The sequence below is a fragment of the Neophocaena asiaeorientalis genome, unplaced genomic scaffold (genome assembly GCF_003031525.2).
Source record: "Neophocaena asiaeorientalis asiaeorientalis breed wild unplaced genomic scaffold, Neophocaena_asiaeorientalis_V1.1 scaffold505, whole genome shotgun sequence".
Lineage (NCBI taxonomy): Eukaryota > Metazoa > Chordata > Mammalia > Artiodactyla > Phocoenidae > Neophocaena > Neophocaena asiaeorientalis.
The window spans coordinates 3,805,583-3,826,776 of NW_020174704.1; the positions used below are offsets into that span (position 1 = coordinate 3,805,583).

General features: G+C 36.9%; 1 protein-coding gene across 1 annotated transcript in view; it reads right to left on the reverse strand.

Moving 5' to 3' along the window:
• The window catches only part of UFL1 (UFM1 specific ligase 1), a 50,150-nt gene that overhangs the window by 21,979 nt on the left and 6,977 nt on the right, over positions 1-21,194 (reverse strand). The window contains exons 4-6 of the mRNA XM_024759326.1: positions 13,386-13,483; positions 12,743-12,857; positions 10,458-10,588 (exon numbers count right to left, since the gene is read on the reverse strand). Coding sequence (XP_024615094.1) covers positions 10,458-10,588; positions 12,743-12,857; positions 13,386-13,483 — 344 coding nt within the window. The remainder of the gene's footprint in view (positions 1-10,457; positions 10,589-12,742; positions 12,858-13,385; positions 13,484-21,194) is intronic.

Consider the following 21,194-nt stretch of genomic DNA (forward strand, 5'->3'; position numbering starts at 1 on the left):
CAACATGCTGTCTACAAAAGACCCACTTTAGGGCAAATGACAAACATAGATTGAAAGTGAAGAGATAGAAAAAGATGTATCATGCAAATGGAAGTGACAAGAAGGTGGGGGTAGCAATACTCATATCAGAGAAAACAGACTTTGAAACAAAGACCATAAAAAAAGATAAACAAGGGCACTGAATAATGATAAAAGGATCAATACAAGGAGAGGATATTATACTCTTTAACATATATGCACCCAATATAGGAGCATCTGAATACATAAAACAAATACTAATAGTAGGAGACTTTAACACCAGACTCACATCAATGGATAGATCTTCCAGACAGAAAATCAATAATGCAACAGAGATCCTAAATGACACATTAGAATAGTTAGACTTAATTGATATTTTCAGGGCATTACATCCAATAAAACCAGAATACACAACTGTTTTCAAGTGCACATGGAACATTCTCTAGGACTGACCACATACAAGGACACAAAACACACCTCAACAAATTGAAGAGGATAGAAATTACTTCAAGTATCTTTTCTGACCACAACAGCATGAAACTAGAAATCAACCACAGAAAGAAAAACAAGAAAAAAAACGATTACATGGAGACTAAACAACATGCTACTAAAAAAACAATGGCTCAAGATGAAATCAAAGAGGAAATTTAAAAATACCTTGAGACAACTGACAATGAAAACACAACCATACAAAATCTATGGCATGCAGCAAAAGCAGTCCTTAGAGGGAAGTTCACAGCAATACAGGCCTTCCTCAAAAAATAAGAAAAATCTCAAATAAACAACCTAATCTACCACCTAAAAGAATTAAAAGAAAAAAACAAAACCTAAAGTCAGAAAAAGAAAGGAAATAATGAAGATCAGAGAGGGAATAAATAAAAGAGATTTAAAAAAATAGAAACAAACAACCCAATCAAAAAGCAGGTAGAAGATCTAAACAGACACTTCTCCAAAGACATACAGATGGCCAATACAGATGAAAAAAACGCTCAACAATGCCAATTATTAGAAAAATGCAAATCAAAATTACCATGAGGTATCACCTGACACCAGTCAGAATGACCATCATCAAAAACGTCTACAAACAATCCTGAAGAGGGTATGGAGAAAAAGGAACCCTCCTACACTGTTGGTGAGAATGTAAATCTGTACAGGCACTATGGAGAACAGTATGGAGGTTCCTTAAAAAAACTAAAACTAGAGCTACCATATGATCCTGTAATCCCACTCCTGGGCATATAACTGGACAAAACTATAATTCAAAAAGATACATGCATCCCAATGTTCATTGCAGCACTATTTACAATACACAAGACATGGAAGCCACCTAAATGTCCATTGATAGATGAATGGATAAAGATGATGTGACAGATATACATACACACCCACACACACGCAATGGGATATTACTCAGCCATAAGAAAAATGAAATAATGCCATTTGCAGCAACATGGATGGAACTAGAGATTATCATACTAAGTGAAATAAGCCAAAAAAGACAAATATCATACGATATTGCTTATATGTGGAATCTAAAAAAAAAAAAAATGATACAAATAAACTTATTTACAAAACAGAAATAGACCCACAGGCATAGAAAACAAACTTATAGTCACCAAAGGGGAAAGGTAGGAGGGAGGGATAAATGAGGAACTTGGAATTAACATATACATACTACTATACATAAAATATCAATAGATAAGCAACAAGGACATACTGTATACCACAGGGAACTATACTCAATATTTTGTAATAATCTATAAGGGAAAAGAATCTGAAAAAGAATATATATACACACACATATACATATACATACATGTAACTGAATCACTTTGCTGTACACCTGAAACACACCACTGTAAATCTATACTGCAATTAAAAAAAAAAAAGAAATCAATAAAATCAAGAGCTGGTTCTTTCAAAGGGTAAACAAAACCTACAGACCTCTGGCCAGGCTCACCAAGAAGAAAAGAGAGAACTAAATAAAATAAGAAATGAAAGAGGAGAAATAACAACTGATACCACAGAAATACAAAAACCGTAAGAGAATACTATGAACAATTATATGCCATCAAATTGGACAACCCAGAAGAAATGGACAAGTTTCTAGAAACATACAGTCCTCCAAAACTGAATTAAGAAACAAATTAATTTGAACAAAATGATCACTAGAAATGAAACAGAATCTGTAATAAAAAAAACTCCCTGCAAACAGAAGTCCAGGACGGGATGGCTACACTGGGGAATTAATTCTACCAACCATACAAAGAACTTATACCGATCCTTTTCAAACTCTTCCAAAAGACTGAAGAGGAGGGAACACTCCCAAAGACATTCTATGAAGTCACCATCATCCTGATATCAAAACCAAACAAAAATACCACCAAAAAAGAAAATTACCAGTATCTCTGACAAATGTAGATGCAGAAAATCTCAACAAAACATTAGCAAACCGAATCCGACAACACATAAAAAAGATCATACCCCGCGACCAATTGGGATTCATCCCAAGTTCACAAGGATAGTTCAACATAGCAAATCAATGGGATACACCACATAAACAAAAGAACAGACAAAAACCACATGATCATCTCGATAGCTGCAGAAAAAGCATTTGACAAAATTCAACATCCATTCATGATAACAACTCTTACTAAAGTGGGTACGGAGGGAACATATCTCAACATAATAAAAGCTATTTATGACAAACCCACAGCCAACATAATACTCAACAGTGAAAAGCTGAACGCATTCCTGCTAAATTAAGGAACAGGGCAATGATGTCCACTCCCACCACTTCTATTCAAATTAGTAGCATTCCTGCTGAAATTTACTACAAGGATGCCCACTGTCACCACTTCTGTTCAACACAGTATCAGAAGTCCTAGCCACAGCAATCAGACAATAAAAAGCAATAAAAGGTACACAAATTGGAAGGGAAGAGGTAAAATTATCATTATAAGCAGATGACATAATACCATATATGGAAAATCCTAAATACGCCACACAAAAACTAGAACTGATAAATGAATTCAGCAAGGTAGCAGGATATAAGATTATCATACAGAAATCTGTTGCATTTCTTTATACTAACAATGAAATATCAGAAAGGCAAAGTAAAAAAAAATTCCCTTTAAAAACTGCATCAAAAAAAGATATACTTAGGAATAAACCTCATCAAGGAGGTGAGAGACTTATATGCTAAGAGCTACAAAACATTAACAAAGGAAACTGAAGATGATTCAAAGAAATGGAAAGATATCTCATGCTTTTGGATTGGAAGAATATTGTTAAAATATTAATACTACCCAAAGCAATCTACAGATTTAATGGAATCCCTATCAAATTACCCATGACATTTTCCACAGAACTAGAACAAATAATCCTAAAATTTATATGGAACTATAAAAGATCCAGAATTGCCAAAGCGATCCTGAGGAAAAAGAACAAAGCAGGAGGCATAACCCTCCTTGACTTCAGACAATACTACAAAGCTACAGTGATCAAAACAGCATGGTATTGGCACAAAAACAGACACATGGATCAATGCAACAGAAAAGAGAGCCCAGGGAATTCCTTGGTGGTCCAGTCGTTAGGACTCTGTGATTTCACTGACAAGGGCACAGGTTCAATCCTCGGTCAGGGAACTAAGATCCTGCAAGCCACACGGCCAAAAACAACAATAACAGAAGACAAAGAGAGCCCAGAAATAAACCCACACACCCCCATGGTCAATTAATCTTCGACAAAGGAGGCAAGAATATACAATGGGGAAAAGATAGTCTCTTCAGCAAGTGGGCTGGGAAAGCTGGGCAGCCACATGTAAATCAATGAAGGTAGAACACTCCCTCATACCATACACAAAAATAAACTCAAAAATGGCTTAAAGACTTAAACATAAGACATGACACCATAAAACACCTAGAAGAGAACATTGGCAAAACATTCTCTGACATAAATTGTAGCAATGTTTTCTTAGATCAGCCTCCCAAGGTAACAGAAATAAAAGCAAAAATAACCAAATGGGACCAAATCAAACTGATAAGCTTTGGCACAGCAAAGGAAACCATAAACAAAATGAAAGGACAACCTACGTACTGGGAGAAAATGTCTGCAAACAATGTGACCAACAAGGAGTTATTTCCAAATATACAATTTATATAGCTCAATTAAAAAAAAATAAAAACACCAAACAACCCAATCAAAAATGGACAGAAGACCTAAATAGACATTTCTCCAAAGAAGACATAAAGATGGCCAATAGGCACACGAAAAGATGGTCAACATCACTAATTATTAGAGAAATGCAAATTAAAACTACAATGAGGTATCACCTCACATGGGTCAGAATAGCCATCATCAAAAAGTCTACAAATAATAAATGCTGGAAAGGGTGTGGAGAAAAGGGAACCCTCCTACACTGTTGGTGGGAATGTAAACTGGTGCAGCCACTGTGGAAAACAGTATGGAGGTTCCTTAAAAAACTAAAAATAGAGCTACCTTTTGATCCAGCAATCTCACTCCTGGGCATATATCCAGAAAAGACAAAAACTCTAATTTTAAAAGATACACACACCCCAATGTTCATAGCAGCACTATTAATAATAGCCAAGATGTGAAAGCAACCTAAGTGTCCATCAACAGATGAATGGATAAAGAAGATGTGATATATATATACACACACACACAATAGAATATTACTCAGCCATAAAAAAGAATCAAATGTTGCCATTTGCAGCAACATGGATGGAGCTAGAGATTATCATACAAAGTGAAGTCAGAGAAAGACAAATGCCATATGACATCACTTACATATGGAATCTAAACTATGATACAAATGATCTTATTTACAAAACAGAAACAGACTCAGACATAGAAAACTTATGGTTATCAAAAGGGAAAAGGGGTGGGGGAGGGATAAATCAGAAGTTTGGGATTAGCAGATACAAACTACTATATATAAAATAGATAAACAAGAAGGTCCTACTGTATAGTACAGGGAACTATATTCAGTATCTTGTAATAAAGTATAATGGAAAAGAACATGAAGAAAAATATATATACACATATATAACTGAATTGCTTGCTGAACACCAGAAAACAACACAACACTGTAAATCAACTAAAAAAAAAAAAACTGCACCAAATTTTACATCCTTAAGCAGAATTATGCTATTGAAATACCAGGTAATTGATCTGTCCTCCCATTCTGTGATCAATTTCCTTTCCCACCAAAATTTCACCTCAAATTTGGTGACTCTTGACTATCTGTCTTGCCCTTTATTGTATGTTAATTTCTTGTTCATTCTATTTTTTCTGTCTGTGAGGCTCCCCTCACCTGGGAAGTCAGTGAATGTTATATGATTCCATTTCTGAAGAAAAATGAGATCACGAACATACTGAAAGGAAACTGAATGCTGTATTCCAGTTAGGGTGTATGACTGGGAGAAATCCACTTTAATTTCTCTCTTTTGCTTATCAGTCTTTTCTATAATGATTATACATTTCTTTGTTTGTTTGTTTGTTTTGTTTTTGCGGTACGCAGGCCTCTCACTGTTGTGGCCTCTCCTGTTGCGGAGCACAGGCTCTGGATACGCAGGCTCAGTGGCCATGGCTCATGGGCCCAGCCGCTCTGCGGCATGTGGGCTCTTCCTGGACCGGGGCACGAACCCGTGTCCCCTGCATTGGCAGGCGGACTCTCAACCACTGTGCCACCAGGGAAGCCCCATTTCTTTTTTTTTGAACAGCTTTAATGAGATATACAAAATTTACATATAAATCTAACCAATTCTAAGTATACAATTCAACAATCTCAATAAATTAATAGAACTGAGCAACCAACACCACAATCCAGTTTTAGAAGGTTTCCATCACCCAAAAAGTTCCTTCCCAGATATTTGCAGTTAATTCCTGTTGCCACCCATAGACCTAGAGAACCACTGATCTGCTTTCTGCCTCTACAAATGTGCTTTTCTAGAGATTTCTTATAAATGGAATCAGTATGTGGTCTCTTGTATCCAGCTTCTTTTCCTTAGCATGTCTTTGAGGTTCATGCATAATAAAGCACAGATCAGTATTCACTCCTTTTTGTTGCTGAATAGCATACTGGTGTATGGATATACCATATTTTGTTGTTTGTATCCATTTGTCAGTTGATGGACACCTGGATTATTTCCAGTTTGGGGCTATTATGAATAATGCTGCTATGAAGATTTGTTTCATGCCTTTGTGCAGAGATATGTTTTCATTTCTTTTGGATAGATCCCTGTGAATGCTTTTCTTTTATAATAATTACAATTTATTTTAAGTAAAGGAAACTATTGAAAAAAAGGTCTAGACTTTTTTCTGACTCCAATTTTTTCATCCCTATTCATTTTAAGCCAATTATACCAGTTCTCTGGTTTAGGTTTAGTCTGTGTTTTTATTCTTACACATATAACTAAAAGACTTTTAAGTTATTCCAACTACTTGATTCTCTCTTGTTGATTATTTGAAATGTTATAAATTTTCCCTATGACAAACCTGGGAGAGCAGAAACAGTTGTCTAAATATGAATTAATACTTAAAACCGCTGTGTTTGGGGATTTTTGACTAAACTATTATTTTAACCAAATTCCTATATAGATCAATTTGGTTTGTATTAAATTATTTTACCTAAAATTTTCAGTTGAATTATCTAGAGCCCACCCCACCCCCCGGACCAATTAGGTCCAATTACATGAAGTTTGCTCTCCTGTTTATCTTATTACAACCTTCTCATGTTTTTTGTTTTCTGTTCCTTTCTACCTGAACACATTCCTACAAAAATGCAGAGGGCATCTTGAAGAACTTTATCTTAAAACTGCTGGGTGCATAACTTACTGTGGGTGTTCAATAAAAGTTTAATTGGATTGCACAAAATTTCTAGCTTTTTTTGTACAATGAAACTTAGCTGCTGAATCATTTCAATCTGGAATACAATGTAGCTTAGTATTCTTCTAACTACTTCCTGCTCTTCTTTCTGGCTACCTATAGTAACAATAAACATAAACCCTTTTCAATCAGAGATGCAGGTCTTCTCTCTGAAGTTAGACCAGAAAACTGAGTTGGTTCCTTGTATTTAAGAGGCAAATATGAAGATACATTACCTTAAATGGTACTAACTTGAAGCCACACAGCCTAGCAACATCTTTTGTGGCTCAAAATTTGTTTTTGCTCTCATGGTTTGATAATACCTCCATACAGAGAAACTCAGGGCTACTGTGAGTCAGGAAAATATTATTTGCTGAACCAGATGATAACTACACTCACCACAAAAACTAGTCAAAGAAAAAGGATAAATATTTGTTAATAGGAAAAATACACTTTTAGTTTTTTTTTTTGTTTGTTTTTTTGACTAAGTGATAAATGTTCAGGGTACAAAAAAGTTACAAAACGGAGTCCCCCTCCATTCCTATCACTCAGCTACTCAGTTCCTCTCCTGGAAAAAACTACTGTTCTTGTGTTAGAAGGGTGATCTGGTGGAATCTGTCAGAGCCTATGTAAAGCAGACATCCACATAGGGAAGACAGCTGTAGCAGCAAATGGGAGATCAGTCACATAAAGGGGAATTAATCAAATAAGTAAATACATTAAGGATAATGGGAGCTAGGTTTCTCATGGACAGAGAAGGGAGTTACAATTATGGAAAAGGAGAAAACTAGAACAAGACTTAGAGTGTTGAAGGTATCAGTGTGAACTCATGGTTCCTGATACACAAAAATACAAAAATATAGATATATAGGGGGGTGTATACAATTGTGTAACGTGTATACCTTAGCTTGTCTGCTGAGAGGGCTTGGGAGTAGGAACAACCAAACAGCAATAAACAATCTAGTGTCCAGATCTTGGTTTCTAAATACTATACTCTACTAAAAGGAACCAGGGCTCGTTGGAGAAATGGCTGATTCCAAGGTTGGAACAGGTAAAGTATGAACTGAGCCTGGAACTTCTTGTTGTGCCAGAAAGAAGTGTTGGAAGAATGATGGGGACACGTCAAAAGGACACAGAAGCCAGCTTGAAAGGCCTTCCACTAGCTAAATCAGAGCCAATTTGAAAATCTAAATAATGGTAACAATAGATTATAATCTAATGAATAATATAGAAAACCGTAAGTCCATAGTGATTTAATAAATGAATAAACTGAAAATTTGATGAAAAACAGGGTAACTCACATGATCTCAAACTGCCCTCCCCATAAATACTTAATTATAAAGGGAAACAAGAATCTTTATGAGAAGCCTAGCAGATATCTCCTTATTAAGAAGTCACAGTGCACCTCATCAGTAACTGGAAAAATCTAAATTGTATGCCACCTGATAGGGTTCAATGACAAGAACATATAATCACTTTTGTGATATTCCTGCCAAAGATGCATAACCTGAATATAAATATGACAAAGTAGCAAAAAGAAAAGATTGAATATTCTATGAAATAACTGGCCTGTGATCTTCAAGTGTCAAGGTCATGAAAGTAAGGTAAGTGTTCCAGTGACTAAGGAGACATGACATGACAATTAAATGCACTATGTGATTCTGAACTGGATCCTTTTTGTATAAAGAATATTATTGGAACAATTGGTAAAACATGAATGGGATCCAAGGACTGGATAGTAGTAATGGATCACGGTCAATTTTCTGATTTTGATGTTTGTATTGTAGTTCTATAGGACGTTGCCCTTGTTTGTAGGAAATACAGACTAAAGTGTGATTATGGGACATCATGTCAGCCACTTTCTCTCAAATGTGACAGAATTAAAAAACAAAAAGGTTCTCTAGCAACTTTTCTGTAAGTGTGAGATAAAAAAAGGAAGAAAGAAAACTGTTGCATTAGATTGCAAGCTCTCTCTTCTATCCTTTTAGTCTTTTGTTCCACCAGGGCCCTGAATGTATTAGGTGTTCAATGAGTGCTTTTGATTTGTTGAATGGAAAAAAGAAATCACTGTGGCTGCCATGAAAAAATGTCCTGAAAAGTAATAAGAGTAGAAGAAGGGGGACTTGTTAGAGAGCTCCTGAAACAGTCTAGGTAAAAAATGGACTGAAGTGGTAAGAATGGTGATGTCAGAGAAGTAAAGATTACATAAATATTTAAAATATGAATTCAAAAGATGTTGTGTTATGGAAAGGGAGGTAAGAGAAAGGATGGCATAAAGGAGGACTCCCAGTTTTCTGGCAAAACCAACCTGATGATGATATTTACTGGTAATGGAAACACCAGTGGAAGAATAAATTCAGAAAGAGGTGGAAAGTGGGACAGTAGTGAGTTATTTTAAATATGCTGAATTTGAGGCACTTATAATAAAACACTTCAACAGAGATGCTGTACAGATAGTATGAGTCTGAAACTTAGAAGAAAGGTAAAAGCACCTAGGCAGACAGTACAGGACTGAGAAGAAAAGATGGCCTGAAACCAAACTTTCAAGGCTCGTGAAAGAAGGAAGAGCCAGAAAAGGTACAGCCTAATAAGGTACAGCCAAAAGAGGTAAAAAGAAACCAGGAAAGTACAATGTTAAGAAAAAAAAAAAAAAAAAGAGAGATGAGAACATTTCAAGAAGGAAGCCGTAATTGGGGTTAAATGGTGCTATAAAGTAAAACAAGGACAGGGAATACCCATTAAATTTAATGATACTGACATCATTGCTACGTAAGTTGTAGAAGCCAGGTGGGTGAGTTGAGAAGTGACAGAAGGTAAGAAAACTGAGATAGTAACTGTACACATCAATTCAAGAAGGTTCACTTTAAGGAAAGGAATAAACAAGATGGTAAAGGGAGTGGATGGGGTTGAGAGAGGTTTGATTGTTTTAAAATGGAGAAATCTGGACATTTAAATGCTGGTGGGACCCAAAAACCACTGAGATAAACTAAATGACACAGGAGAAAAGAGAGAATTGAGAATGTAGTTTTTCTTAATTCCACACTGGAGTCTGTTATACAGGGCTCAAACATTAAGTTCAAGTGATTTTGAAAGTAAAATTGTTATTCATTAGAATTCTAGAATGTTATTTAGTAAAAAAAAAAAGTTCTAAAGTCATCCAGCCCCATCTGTGGCCCAAAGAAGTTAGGTGACTGACTGACTTATCTACTCAAGGTCACAAGGTTACTATGTGATAGGGATATGACCCAAGGACTTCTGACTGCATACTCTTTCCATGATCCCAGGGTGACTTTATATATGATCTGGGTGTTCTGCAGAAGTACATCTGGGGTCATAAGGATGGTGAAGGTAGGCGAGTAAAGGAGATGTGCGTTGGAGAGAGTGTGGCCACATTCTAGGGCTCTGGAATCCCCATTCCTATTTCACAGAAGCTGCCCTCTGTCTATTTAATAAACTAGGGGCCTGAATGAGATTCTGCTTTAAAACAACAAAAAAGCAAACAATAATCAAACAAATGTAAAAATATACATAATTTAAAATATGCTTACCGGGTAATAGCACTGAACAACCCACGGATGCGTGCTTTATGTCTAGCTACAAAAGCTTCAGTAAATATTACTCCTCTGTTATCAAGATCAATGTGTCCGTTAATAATTCTACCTAGTCGCTGAGTTAGCGCCTGAGGGTAAAGATGGATGAAAATTCTTATTAATTTGAAAGAACAAAATTACACATTTACATTTGTACAGTCTTACTAGCGTCATGTTGCATGCTGATGCTGTATTAATCATATGACTGAATAATTTCAGCAAGCATGAATTAACAAGATATATAAGGTAAAATGAAGACTTAGGATCTAGGAAACTTCATAATCTTATGGCAGAGACAAGAATCGAATGAATCAAATAGCTGAATGTTAAAAGGCTCAGCTACATGCTAAAATAAGGCCTATTTCTATGGTAAAATAAAAGAGATTGATTAACCAATTTTCTAGATACAGGCAGTCTGACACATAGACAGCCAAGACATATACATGGGTCTTGGAGAGGATCCTATATGGACCTTCTAACACTAACAGAGAGAAATAAATGTTATTCCAAGATTCTGCAACCTAGGGAAACATAAGACCTGAAAAGTTATCTTCTGTGATGCAAATATTAACAAACCGTGTCCAGAAATCTATACTGACAGACAACCTGATTTCTTGGTAATCTCAAGAGAGTATTTTTCCACAGCTACACTATGACTGGGATCAGGTACATATAAAATAAGCCTGGACATATTTGCCTTCCCAGGACAAGTTAAATCTACTCAAGTCAGCTGGCTGATACTTTTATGGTACAGAAAAATGCTTTCCAAACAACTTAATGAGTTTTTAGAATACTGCCTGTGATACTGAGAAAAATTAAAACTGAAAAATATTAAGAAACTATATATATTTCTAAAATGTATCAGTAGCACAATTTTATAAGAAATCATTTGAATCTGTTCTGATACTTTTATTTAAGTGTCTAAAAATTTTTTTTTTTTACCTTCTGTGATTTACATATATTTGCCGATTTTATCTTCTGTGATTTACATACATTTGCTCAGGAGCTTAGGCTCCTGAAATGCTTTGTAAAACAGATCTATGTCCTAAATGGTATTTTAGATGCAATTAGGAGAAATCACTCAGCTAAAATGAGTGAGTAAATCTGTTGTATTATAAATTAATCTCATGCAATTATGGTTTGGTAAGTTAAAGTATACCTAAAAAGAGATTTGGCTCTTCCCTTATTTGTTGCAGTAAATACAAAACAAAACCATCATTTATTGAGTACTTTCACTGTGCCAGCCATTTCAGTAGATATATCATGAATATAACCTCACTGAGATCTATGAAAGAGACAATTATTCCCATCTTCAGATATGTAACTAGAAGCACAAAAGACATGAAATAATTTTCCTGACACTGAATAACTAAGCAGTGGCATAGCCAGAATTCAAATCAAGGTCTGTTTAACTCCAAAGCCCATGCACTTTCCACTGTACCAAATGGACTTCTATAATTCTAAAATGTCAAACCATTTTAAGAAAAAAGAAACAACAAACAGGGAACTAGCCTCTATTTTCAGGTAGCATTGTTATTACACTATAAATCAAGATATCTGATTTGAGTATTGACACAAGTACCAAAAATGAAAAGAATATAAGTGATTCCTTGGTTCTTCTTCCTGTCACACTGACAGTTTAGAGGAAAAAAGGTGACATCAAAAGATGTTGGTACTACTTACATTTTGGGCAAGAAAATTCTTTGTTGGGAAGGGATGTTCTGTGCACTGCAGGATGTTTAGCATCAGCCTTGACCTTTACCACACAAGATGCCAGTAGCACCCCTTCTAAATTATAGTCTTCATCAGTTATTTCTTTTTTTTTTTTTTTCTTATTTTTCTTTCTTTTCTTATTTTCTTAGTTATTTCTTAAAATATTTCTTAAAATATAACTAGGCAATCAGAACTGATGATACCCTGGTTAAAGTTTCTGTACAGTTGTTATCAGAACATTAAATAAACCTATATGCTTATGGTATACCTGCTACTGCATCAAAGCAGGCCTAGAACTTAAGTCTACTTAAGTTTAGGGTGTCTCTGGGTTCAGGAAGATTACAATCACGTCTAAACAATCTCATCAGAGCCATCAATGTTTAAGTATTCCCCAAATATATTGTTAGAACATCAGTAGTCAAAACACTTGCAAAAAATCAATTAATGGTAAGAAGGTATAGTTTCTTCCCTCCCATTAAAATTCTTTTATTTATCTGAAAAGACATATTATAGTATTAAGAAAAAAATACCTGTGTCAGAAAGTTTCCAGGAAGATCATAGGTTTTACACAGTTCGGATATGGTTACCTGACCACTTTCCTGTAATTTATCATTTACCTCTTCTGCTAACTGATCCAAATAGTTCCTAATAGTTTTAAAAAAAAAAAAGGAAAAACCCAATTAGGAATAATAATTTTCCTCTATCTATTATGTCTAATTCCTGTTGTAATAAGGTATGCCTCAAAAGTAATGAATATGTTTAGGTAAACACCATTCATTACTCGTATTCTGAAAATTTTCTGATCAATGTAACTAAATGTAAGGTTAATCAAATAATAAATGCTGAAATTGTTTTCAACAATTAAAATTCTGCAATCATTTTAATTAATATTTTTGGAACAATTCTGCTTTCAGAGTTAAACTCATACAGGAAAGATGATAAAAATTATGTTTTGTGTCGCTTTAAAACAATAGAAAAAAAAAAAAGTTATATTATTTCCAAGTACTCCACACAAGTAAGCACTTATTTTTTAAGTACAATGATCCTTACAATGAAAATGAGCACTAAGCGTTCTAAACAAAATGCTGAAGTGGCCACAACTGTTCTAAATTTAAGTATAAATTTACTTACAAAAAAAGAAAACAAAAAAGTGTCCTTAAATATCGTACATACTCATCTATCAGTTGTCCCAACACTAGCTGAACATGTTTTTCTGATTTAACAATGTCACCAATTCTATTTTCAATATGAGTCAGATCCACATTAATCGCCTGGAAAATAAGTACAAATTCTATTAGTGATAAGTTCATGCTGTTTAAGTCTGAAATTACATATTTAGAACTTAAAAAAAAAAACTTACTTATCCTTAGGTGAATTTCAAATTGATATGAAATATTATAACGAGTCTCAAATAAAAAATTAGAGGCTTGTTGCTTATTTACTTTCATTTCTGAACAAGTACATTTTCACTTGCTAAGAAAGTTCATATTAAGAAGTTACAGCAAAAAAAAAAAAAAAAAAAAAAAAAAGAAGTTACAGCATTTCAGGGGTCTTTTCTCCTCCAGAGTCCCTCCTGGAGCCTGGGAAATCTGGTGGGGCGCAACAGGCAAGTCCCAACCCGCCAGAGATCACACAGTGAGTTGGTGAGTCTGCGACCCAAACCACCCATTGCCTTGGAGCAGTCGCCAGACTGCTGCCCCACAGGCAGCCACTTGGCCCAACGATCAACCCAGCCCTGGCTCTCTCGCTCAGGAGAGGCTCTGCAGGCCAAAATTCAGGGGATCAAGTTGGCCCATGCACCTCAGCCCCTGCTGTGGTTCTCAGGCTTGCTAAGACGTCAGCCAAACCTGCTGTCGGCTTCGTGAACAAGGCTTCTCGGCAGATCCTGGCTGGTGGTTCTGAGCTGGGAGGTAGATATAGATGGGCCCCTGGGCTGAACAGCTAAAGTCTGTCAGGCAGAGTAAATTGGAGCTTTGTGTTCCCTAGACACTTCAAGGACAAAGCTAATGGCAGGAGCTGAGCTCTGCCAGAATAAAGAGATAAGATGACCACATCTATCACTCCTGAGGTCAAGGAGACCTCCCTGACTGCACATGTGCAGAAAGACTCCTCGGGGGTCAAAAAGGGAGGCGCACTACCCCATAATAGGTGCTGTCAATGTCCCATAGGCTGCTGTGCTGGAATCCATCTTGGCAAAAAGATGCACACGCATATGGAGAAGCACCCTGGGTCAGGTCAGAGGTTGGAAACGAAGCAAGATGACTGGCCAGAGAAAAACAAACACCTGGAAAAACTTCTTCCATATAGGTGATTTAAATCACCTCTCTGGTGTGCTCCTCATTAGGGAGGATGCCTGCACTCTTCTCTGGGTGTGTATTTTTGCTTTGCTCTAAATAAACTGGTTCTCTGTTCTCTTTGCACATACTGTGCTTCCAATAATCTTGTGCCTGCTTTACAATGTCTTTTTGTGAATTCTTTCTCCCAAGAAGACAAGGACCAAGGTCCTCTCACCTGCCGACGTCATCTGGTGCCATGACTTGGATTGCTTCCAAGGTAACTTGCAGGTCTTGCTCAACTATGGCTAGAGACCTCTGCTCGCACTATCTTCCTTAGCTTCTCCTTTGGCCTGCACCTTTCTTTCCTACTTTTCTTGCACATAAGGCTCTGTTTTTCACTACATATTTTCACACCCTCCTGGGAGAAGATCTTTTGCTTTTTATTTCTAAACTGCCAATGCTGTGTTTGTCAGGCTGAGCGCACAGGCTCCCTGAGGTCTTAGTTACAAAAAACACCAGGGCATATGACTTTGGAAATAATTATGTTTCCCAACTCCAATTCTTCCAAGAGTTCCTCCTTTTACCTCTCGGACCCCCCCACCCCTCAAGCTTTGGCAGCCCTTACACTGCTATGGACAGCCTATTGGGCTGGCAAATTCCCAGGAGATAATGTCATAAATTTCACAAATGCTTAACCCCGAGGAGTACATCCCAGTAGGAAATCTTGTTATAGGACATAGGGGAGATCTGATGTCTATAAAGCTTAAGGGAAAACCGGCAACCACTCTGCACTGGTTCAAATGTCCACCCCAGGTAAGAAGGGAGGGCACCCTGTGCAAGAAACCAAAGCTGACCAGAGACATCTGGTTAGAAATCAGTGGGGGAGTAGAGGATGCTCCAAAGTCCATCAGCATTAAGATCGAAAGACATTCAGAGGACACTCTGAATCTCCTCCAGGTGCCTCCTAGTAATGTTTCCAGGATGCTGGACTTCATTTCTAGGAGCACTGTTCTCAGTTGCAGGTTATTCAACATGGGAGGATCTCCTTCTAAACCAAAAAAAACCACCCCTCAGAAACGCTCCCAGGGCAGTAAGTTCTTTTTGTTCTTTCTGTCCACTTTTAGTCATAAACACCATGGAAGGTATCCCTGGGACAACAGTGTATCAGCCAGTCTGCCTCTGTCATTAGGGCCAATTTGAGCACTCTTTGGTCTAAATTCTAGCTATGAAACTATGAATACAGAAAAAGATGGGTTTTTTTTTTTGACACTGTGTGGCCACAATACTCTTTAGACTCCAGAAAAAACTGGTTAAGATAAAACCCTTTTGAAATTGCAAAACTGGTTCTTTCTGCATATGCAATTAGAGAAAGCTAGCTTGTTAAAATACTTTTTTTCAGAATTCTGATCCTGAGAGAACAAAAATACGCCCAAAAGAAAGCCTGAAGTTAACTCTTATCATGTCCTTGAGAGACAAACACAGCCCACTTTGCCTGAGACTTCAGCCTTGGGTTAATTAGTAGAACTTCAAGCCAAGGGGAAAAAAAAAAGCAAAGAGGCATTTTAAACCTCAAGCAGAAACTGTGAGATCTCTGTCTGTCTGGATTTATGTATATCTCAGTACGTGTCTCCGTCTGTGGATAATATTGCTGAGGCTAATTCGTAAATGAACTCTATTTAATTGGCTGAAAGAAAAGTAAGTGCTTATAAATCAAACAATTCTATATATAAGAGAAACTAAGCTAAACAAATTTCAGGTTCACATGTGCTGGAAAATATTCAGTATTGAATTGATATCTGATATTAAAGTTAGTTTAAGTTTATTAATACAGACATGTCTTTAGAGTCATCAATATTAAGTATAATACCTTTGTTTTACCTAGGTTTACTGAAAGTCATTAAGTTCACACTGTATCTGTTACATTTGTCAACAAGAGAATTAACATGGTATGGGATAAAAGCTTTTGAGTAAACACTGTGGGAATAATTATGTTTTAGTTTTGCCAGATTTTTGGTACCTTGAAACTTTAGTTTTGCTAAATCAAGTCAAATGATAAAAAGTCATTAAACGTCTAAATCATTTTTAAGATAAAATACTGAAATATTGATCGCTGAACAAATCTAAATTCACCTACTTTTGTCTTCTCGCAAGAGAGAAACTGAAGATGTTTGGGTTTATCAGACACATGCCTTGTACTACATTGAGAAAAGAAACTGTGCTTTGGGAAAATGCATGTTTTTAGAGGTTATGGAATATATTAAGTTTGCTAATCAGGAAATACCAATACGACAAACAGTTCACAATTGCTTTCTTCTTGGTTTTCACTAGAGGTTAAGGTTTTTAAGGGTTAACAAGTATAATATGTAATTAAAGCTACTAAAATGATAAGGTAAGCATTTCAATGTGTGAAGCAAGTAGAATATATGTTGTCTGGTGATAGAAGATATGAAGACTGGAATTTAGTTTTCTCTTTCTGTTGAACAAAGTTTTCTTGGAATGCTGTTTTTGATAAGAGACTGTGTGAATTTCTTTGTCTTTAGGTGATTTGTATTTGCTTTTGAAATCTTTTGTTACTTTGGTTGAGTAAATAAGTATTATTTCACAATGACTCTATTTGACTAAGTGTTTTAAAACTTTTTGATATTTTTTTGATATTTTTTAACAAACTTCCCAAGTGTCAAATTCTAATTAAAGTTCTTCTGACCTCCAGCTAACTTCAGGGCACTTCAGAGGGCCCCTGAGGCATCTCAGAAAAATATTACACTAACTGGGATTATTTGACAGATTAAATTACAGGAGGAACATTGTCAAATAAAAGGTAACAACAACAGAATCTGTAAAGATCATGACACATGTAGATAAAGTTCACTCTGCTTCTACAAAGATTAACCCCTGACTGTCAGACTCTGCCATCCTGATGTCCTTGTAACATGGCAACAGTCTACTCCTAAATCAGGGAACTTAAAATGGGTAAACAATAGCTGTAAATTAAACAGGGTTATGGGAAATCCAAGATGGCCACCTGGCTCTTCCCAGCTCCCTGGCAAACTCCATTTTTACTTGATGGGTTAAAGCCTTCCCTGGCTACAGGGCTGATGCCCTCACAATGAAAAGGAAATGGTTAAAAAATGTGTTTTCCACTTGGGGTATACTTTCTTCAACCTCCAGTGATCGAGACACCCCTTCACTAGACAAATTATATAAGCCTTAACACAAACTTCTTGAAATTATCACTGTAACTATCATCCTCAATCAGGCAAGGTCAACAAAACTAATGGAAAAAGTGGACTCAAACAGAACAAAAATGCATTACATGGGATTAAATGAACTGGTAAATATGATTAATTTTTATGACTTTGACATATTACCAATTTCTAACCTTTGTTTTTCAGATACAGAAAAGCCCTTCTCCTCAAGCTACTTATGGCTTACAACAATTTGGTAATTTACACCTGAGGATAAAATTAAAACATTTTTCTCTTTGCCTGGTCCCTCCAGAAATTGGAGATCCTTGGGTTATGAACAGCCTTATCAGATAAATAAAAAAGACTGCCTCCTGACATGTAAAGGAATCTCAAAATACTTTAGGGACCTCTAGAAGACAGAAATCCACCTAAGCAAAATCTGATGGCAGGCCTTTGGCATGGCTTTCTTGGCCTTGAGAGGCCTTTTGGGAATTTAGTCTGAGACTCCTTCTGAGGAGTTACACCAGAGTCAGTATGGAGGAGCCTATGCGGTCAATGGACCAAACTTATTTTGAAAACAAATTGATCTTGGCTGTGTTTGGTGGAAATGAGGACAATTTTAGAAAAAGGATTATGTTTCACTAAATATTAAATTCTAGTTTTGTTAATTAAGGCCTGTGTCTACTAAGACTCACTTCCCAGATAGTTCCTTGCTGTTAACATTATATTGTTACAAAATTTAATTAAATTATTAAAGGGACATTCTAAGTTTCTTTCTGAAGCCTAACTTCATAATCAACCTTTGGATAAAGATCACATACTCCATGATCTACAACCTGGAGATTAACACCAGGCTATGATCATTTAAGTTTAAAGGAACAATTAGACTATACTAAGGATAACCAGCCTAGTAACATTAGGAAATTAGGCTGAACGTCTTATGGACAATGCCAATGTATATAATTTCCCTTAAAGATACGAAGTGGTACAAAACAGACTAAGACAGACAACTTGGGGATATACTAGGCTGCACCTAATGTAAGTTCTTGACTTAAACCCTTACTTCTGACCTTACTAATACTGCTAGTTATATTATTTTTTATTGCCTGTTTTACAAAATTGTTATTTCTTACATTACCAAATGTATGACTGATCTCTGATAAAATGATGATATATATAGTCTCATACGAAACCAATGACTGTTAGTGTAACTCTAGATATGGGAGGAAGCAACAAAAGGGAATATTTTCCTGGATCATAAGAGACTAGTAAGACAGGTGGTCCAGAGACTTTTGGCTACTGATAACAAGGCCTTGTCCAGTAATAAATAGCACAGTGAGTGGCCTGTCAGCAAAATCTTCACCAGACCTGGGAATGAACATTCCTAGCGCCATGGTACAAAATGGTCATAAAATGCCACCCAAACCATGTCCAAATTTTTGATTATAAAGGGCCCTGCCAACTGGAAACCGGCACTCGCCATCTACCTCTACAAGGATTAAATCATGAGTTGCTTCAGCTGCTAACCTTCAACATCCCATGAAAAGAGTTCGGAATGGAAATCAGAAATGAGGCACTCTATGCTCTGGGAAAAAGTGACAGAACAGGCCTTCAGATAGTTAGATATTTTCAGGTAAGGATTTTTTTGATCCCTAATTCTTGCCTCTTCTCATACCTAGAAAAACACTAAAATCATTAACGGTGACATCTGCTTTGGCTATTAAGGGAAAAGTTACAATTAAACGTCAAAATGAAGGAGCTGTAGTTCAGCCATCCAAGGTAATACTAGGTGACACTATGGGCGTGATTTCAGAAAAGACTTTGTATTGCTGAGAACTTAAGTTTTATGAGCTGTGTCAAACTTGACGCCACTGGCCGTTCTCAGGACAATACCAGCTGACAGCTGGTAGCTACAACCTTATGTTTTCAAGGTCTCCTTTTGTAACTACTACATTTTTAAATAATAAAATTGCTTTAGATCATACATTAACAGAAAGAAGGGACATGTGTAGTGACCAATAGCTCCTGTTATTTATGTTTTAATACCACATCAAAGGTTAAAACCTACTTAGATAAAACTAGACAACTGGCTACGTGACTACAAGTCTCCCTGAAGCACCAGGTCCATATTGGGCCTCAGGCTTATTCTCCCAGAAAAAAAAAATGAGATCTGTTTTGTCTATTAATGTTCAGGTTGTCAATCCTCCAACTCCTTCTAACTGGGATCCAACTCCTTCTAACTGGGACTGTAACACCTACAACAATCACACTGGGTTAACAGAAAAGAACATCAAAAATATATGACCAGGCCAAATGGTTCCATTCTTTGGACAGGATAAGCCAAGTACTGACTCTATCTGGACCCGTATCAAAACTGTTACCAAATGTAACCTGGTTCTTACTCCTGCTTGGGCCTCTGGTTACAATAATTCTTTTACTGATCTTTGGCCCTTGCCTTCTTTTAATCTACTTCTTCAGTTTGTTCTCTGCAACAGTTTCCCAGACAAGATGATGGTGATCCAGAGATTCCAGCCATTCCTTGAAACGGATCTTGCCAGAATAATAACAGAAGTCACCCTGGGGCCCCTTAATGAGACCTGGTGAGGGCTCCATGACCCCAAGTAGGTAGGGTCTATGAGCCCCTTGCCAGCCTAAAGAATCTATAGAGGAAAGACTGTTCATCCTCCCAATAAAGATTTCTTGGGGTTCACATCTCTCGGGGGGATTTCAGGTAGAAGGTAGACAGGCCCCTGGGCTGAACAGCTAGAGTTTGTCAGGCAGAGTAACTGGAGGTTTGTATGCCCTAGACACTTCAAGGACGAAGTTAATGGCAGGAGCTGAGCTCTGCTGAAGTAATTAGATAAGATGACTGCATCTATCACTCCTGAGGTCAAGGAAACCTCCCTGACTGCACATGTGCAGAAAGACTCCTTGGGGGTCAAAAAGGAAGGGGCGCTGCCCCATAAAAGGTGCTGTCAATCTTCCATAGGCCTCTGTGCTGGAATCCACCTTGGCAAAAAGATGCACATGCGTATCAGGAAGGGCCCTGGGTCTGGTCAGAGGTGGGAAACGAAGCAAGATGACTGGCCAAAGGAAAACAAAGGCCCGGAAAAACTGCCTCCATATAAGTGATTTAAATCACCTCTCTGGTGTGCTCCTCATCAGGGAGAACGTCCACATTCTTCTCTGGGTGTGTATTTCTGCTTTGCTCTAAATAAATTGCTTCTTTGCTCTCTTTGCACATACTGTGCTTCCGATAAACTCTGTGCCTGCTTTACAGTGGAATTCTCTCTCCAAAAAAGACAAGGACCAAGGTCCTCTAACCTAACGATATCAGTTCTGCTCATTTTTGGAAGGTAGGGAAACAAGGTGGTGGAGTTGAAGGACGTGAGCTCACCTCTTCTCAAGAAAACACCAAAATCACAACTAACTGCTGAACGACTATCAACAAAAAACACTGGAATCTATCAAAAAGGGTATTCCACATCCAAAGACAAAGAAGGAGCCAGAAGGAGATGCCA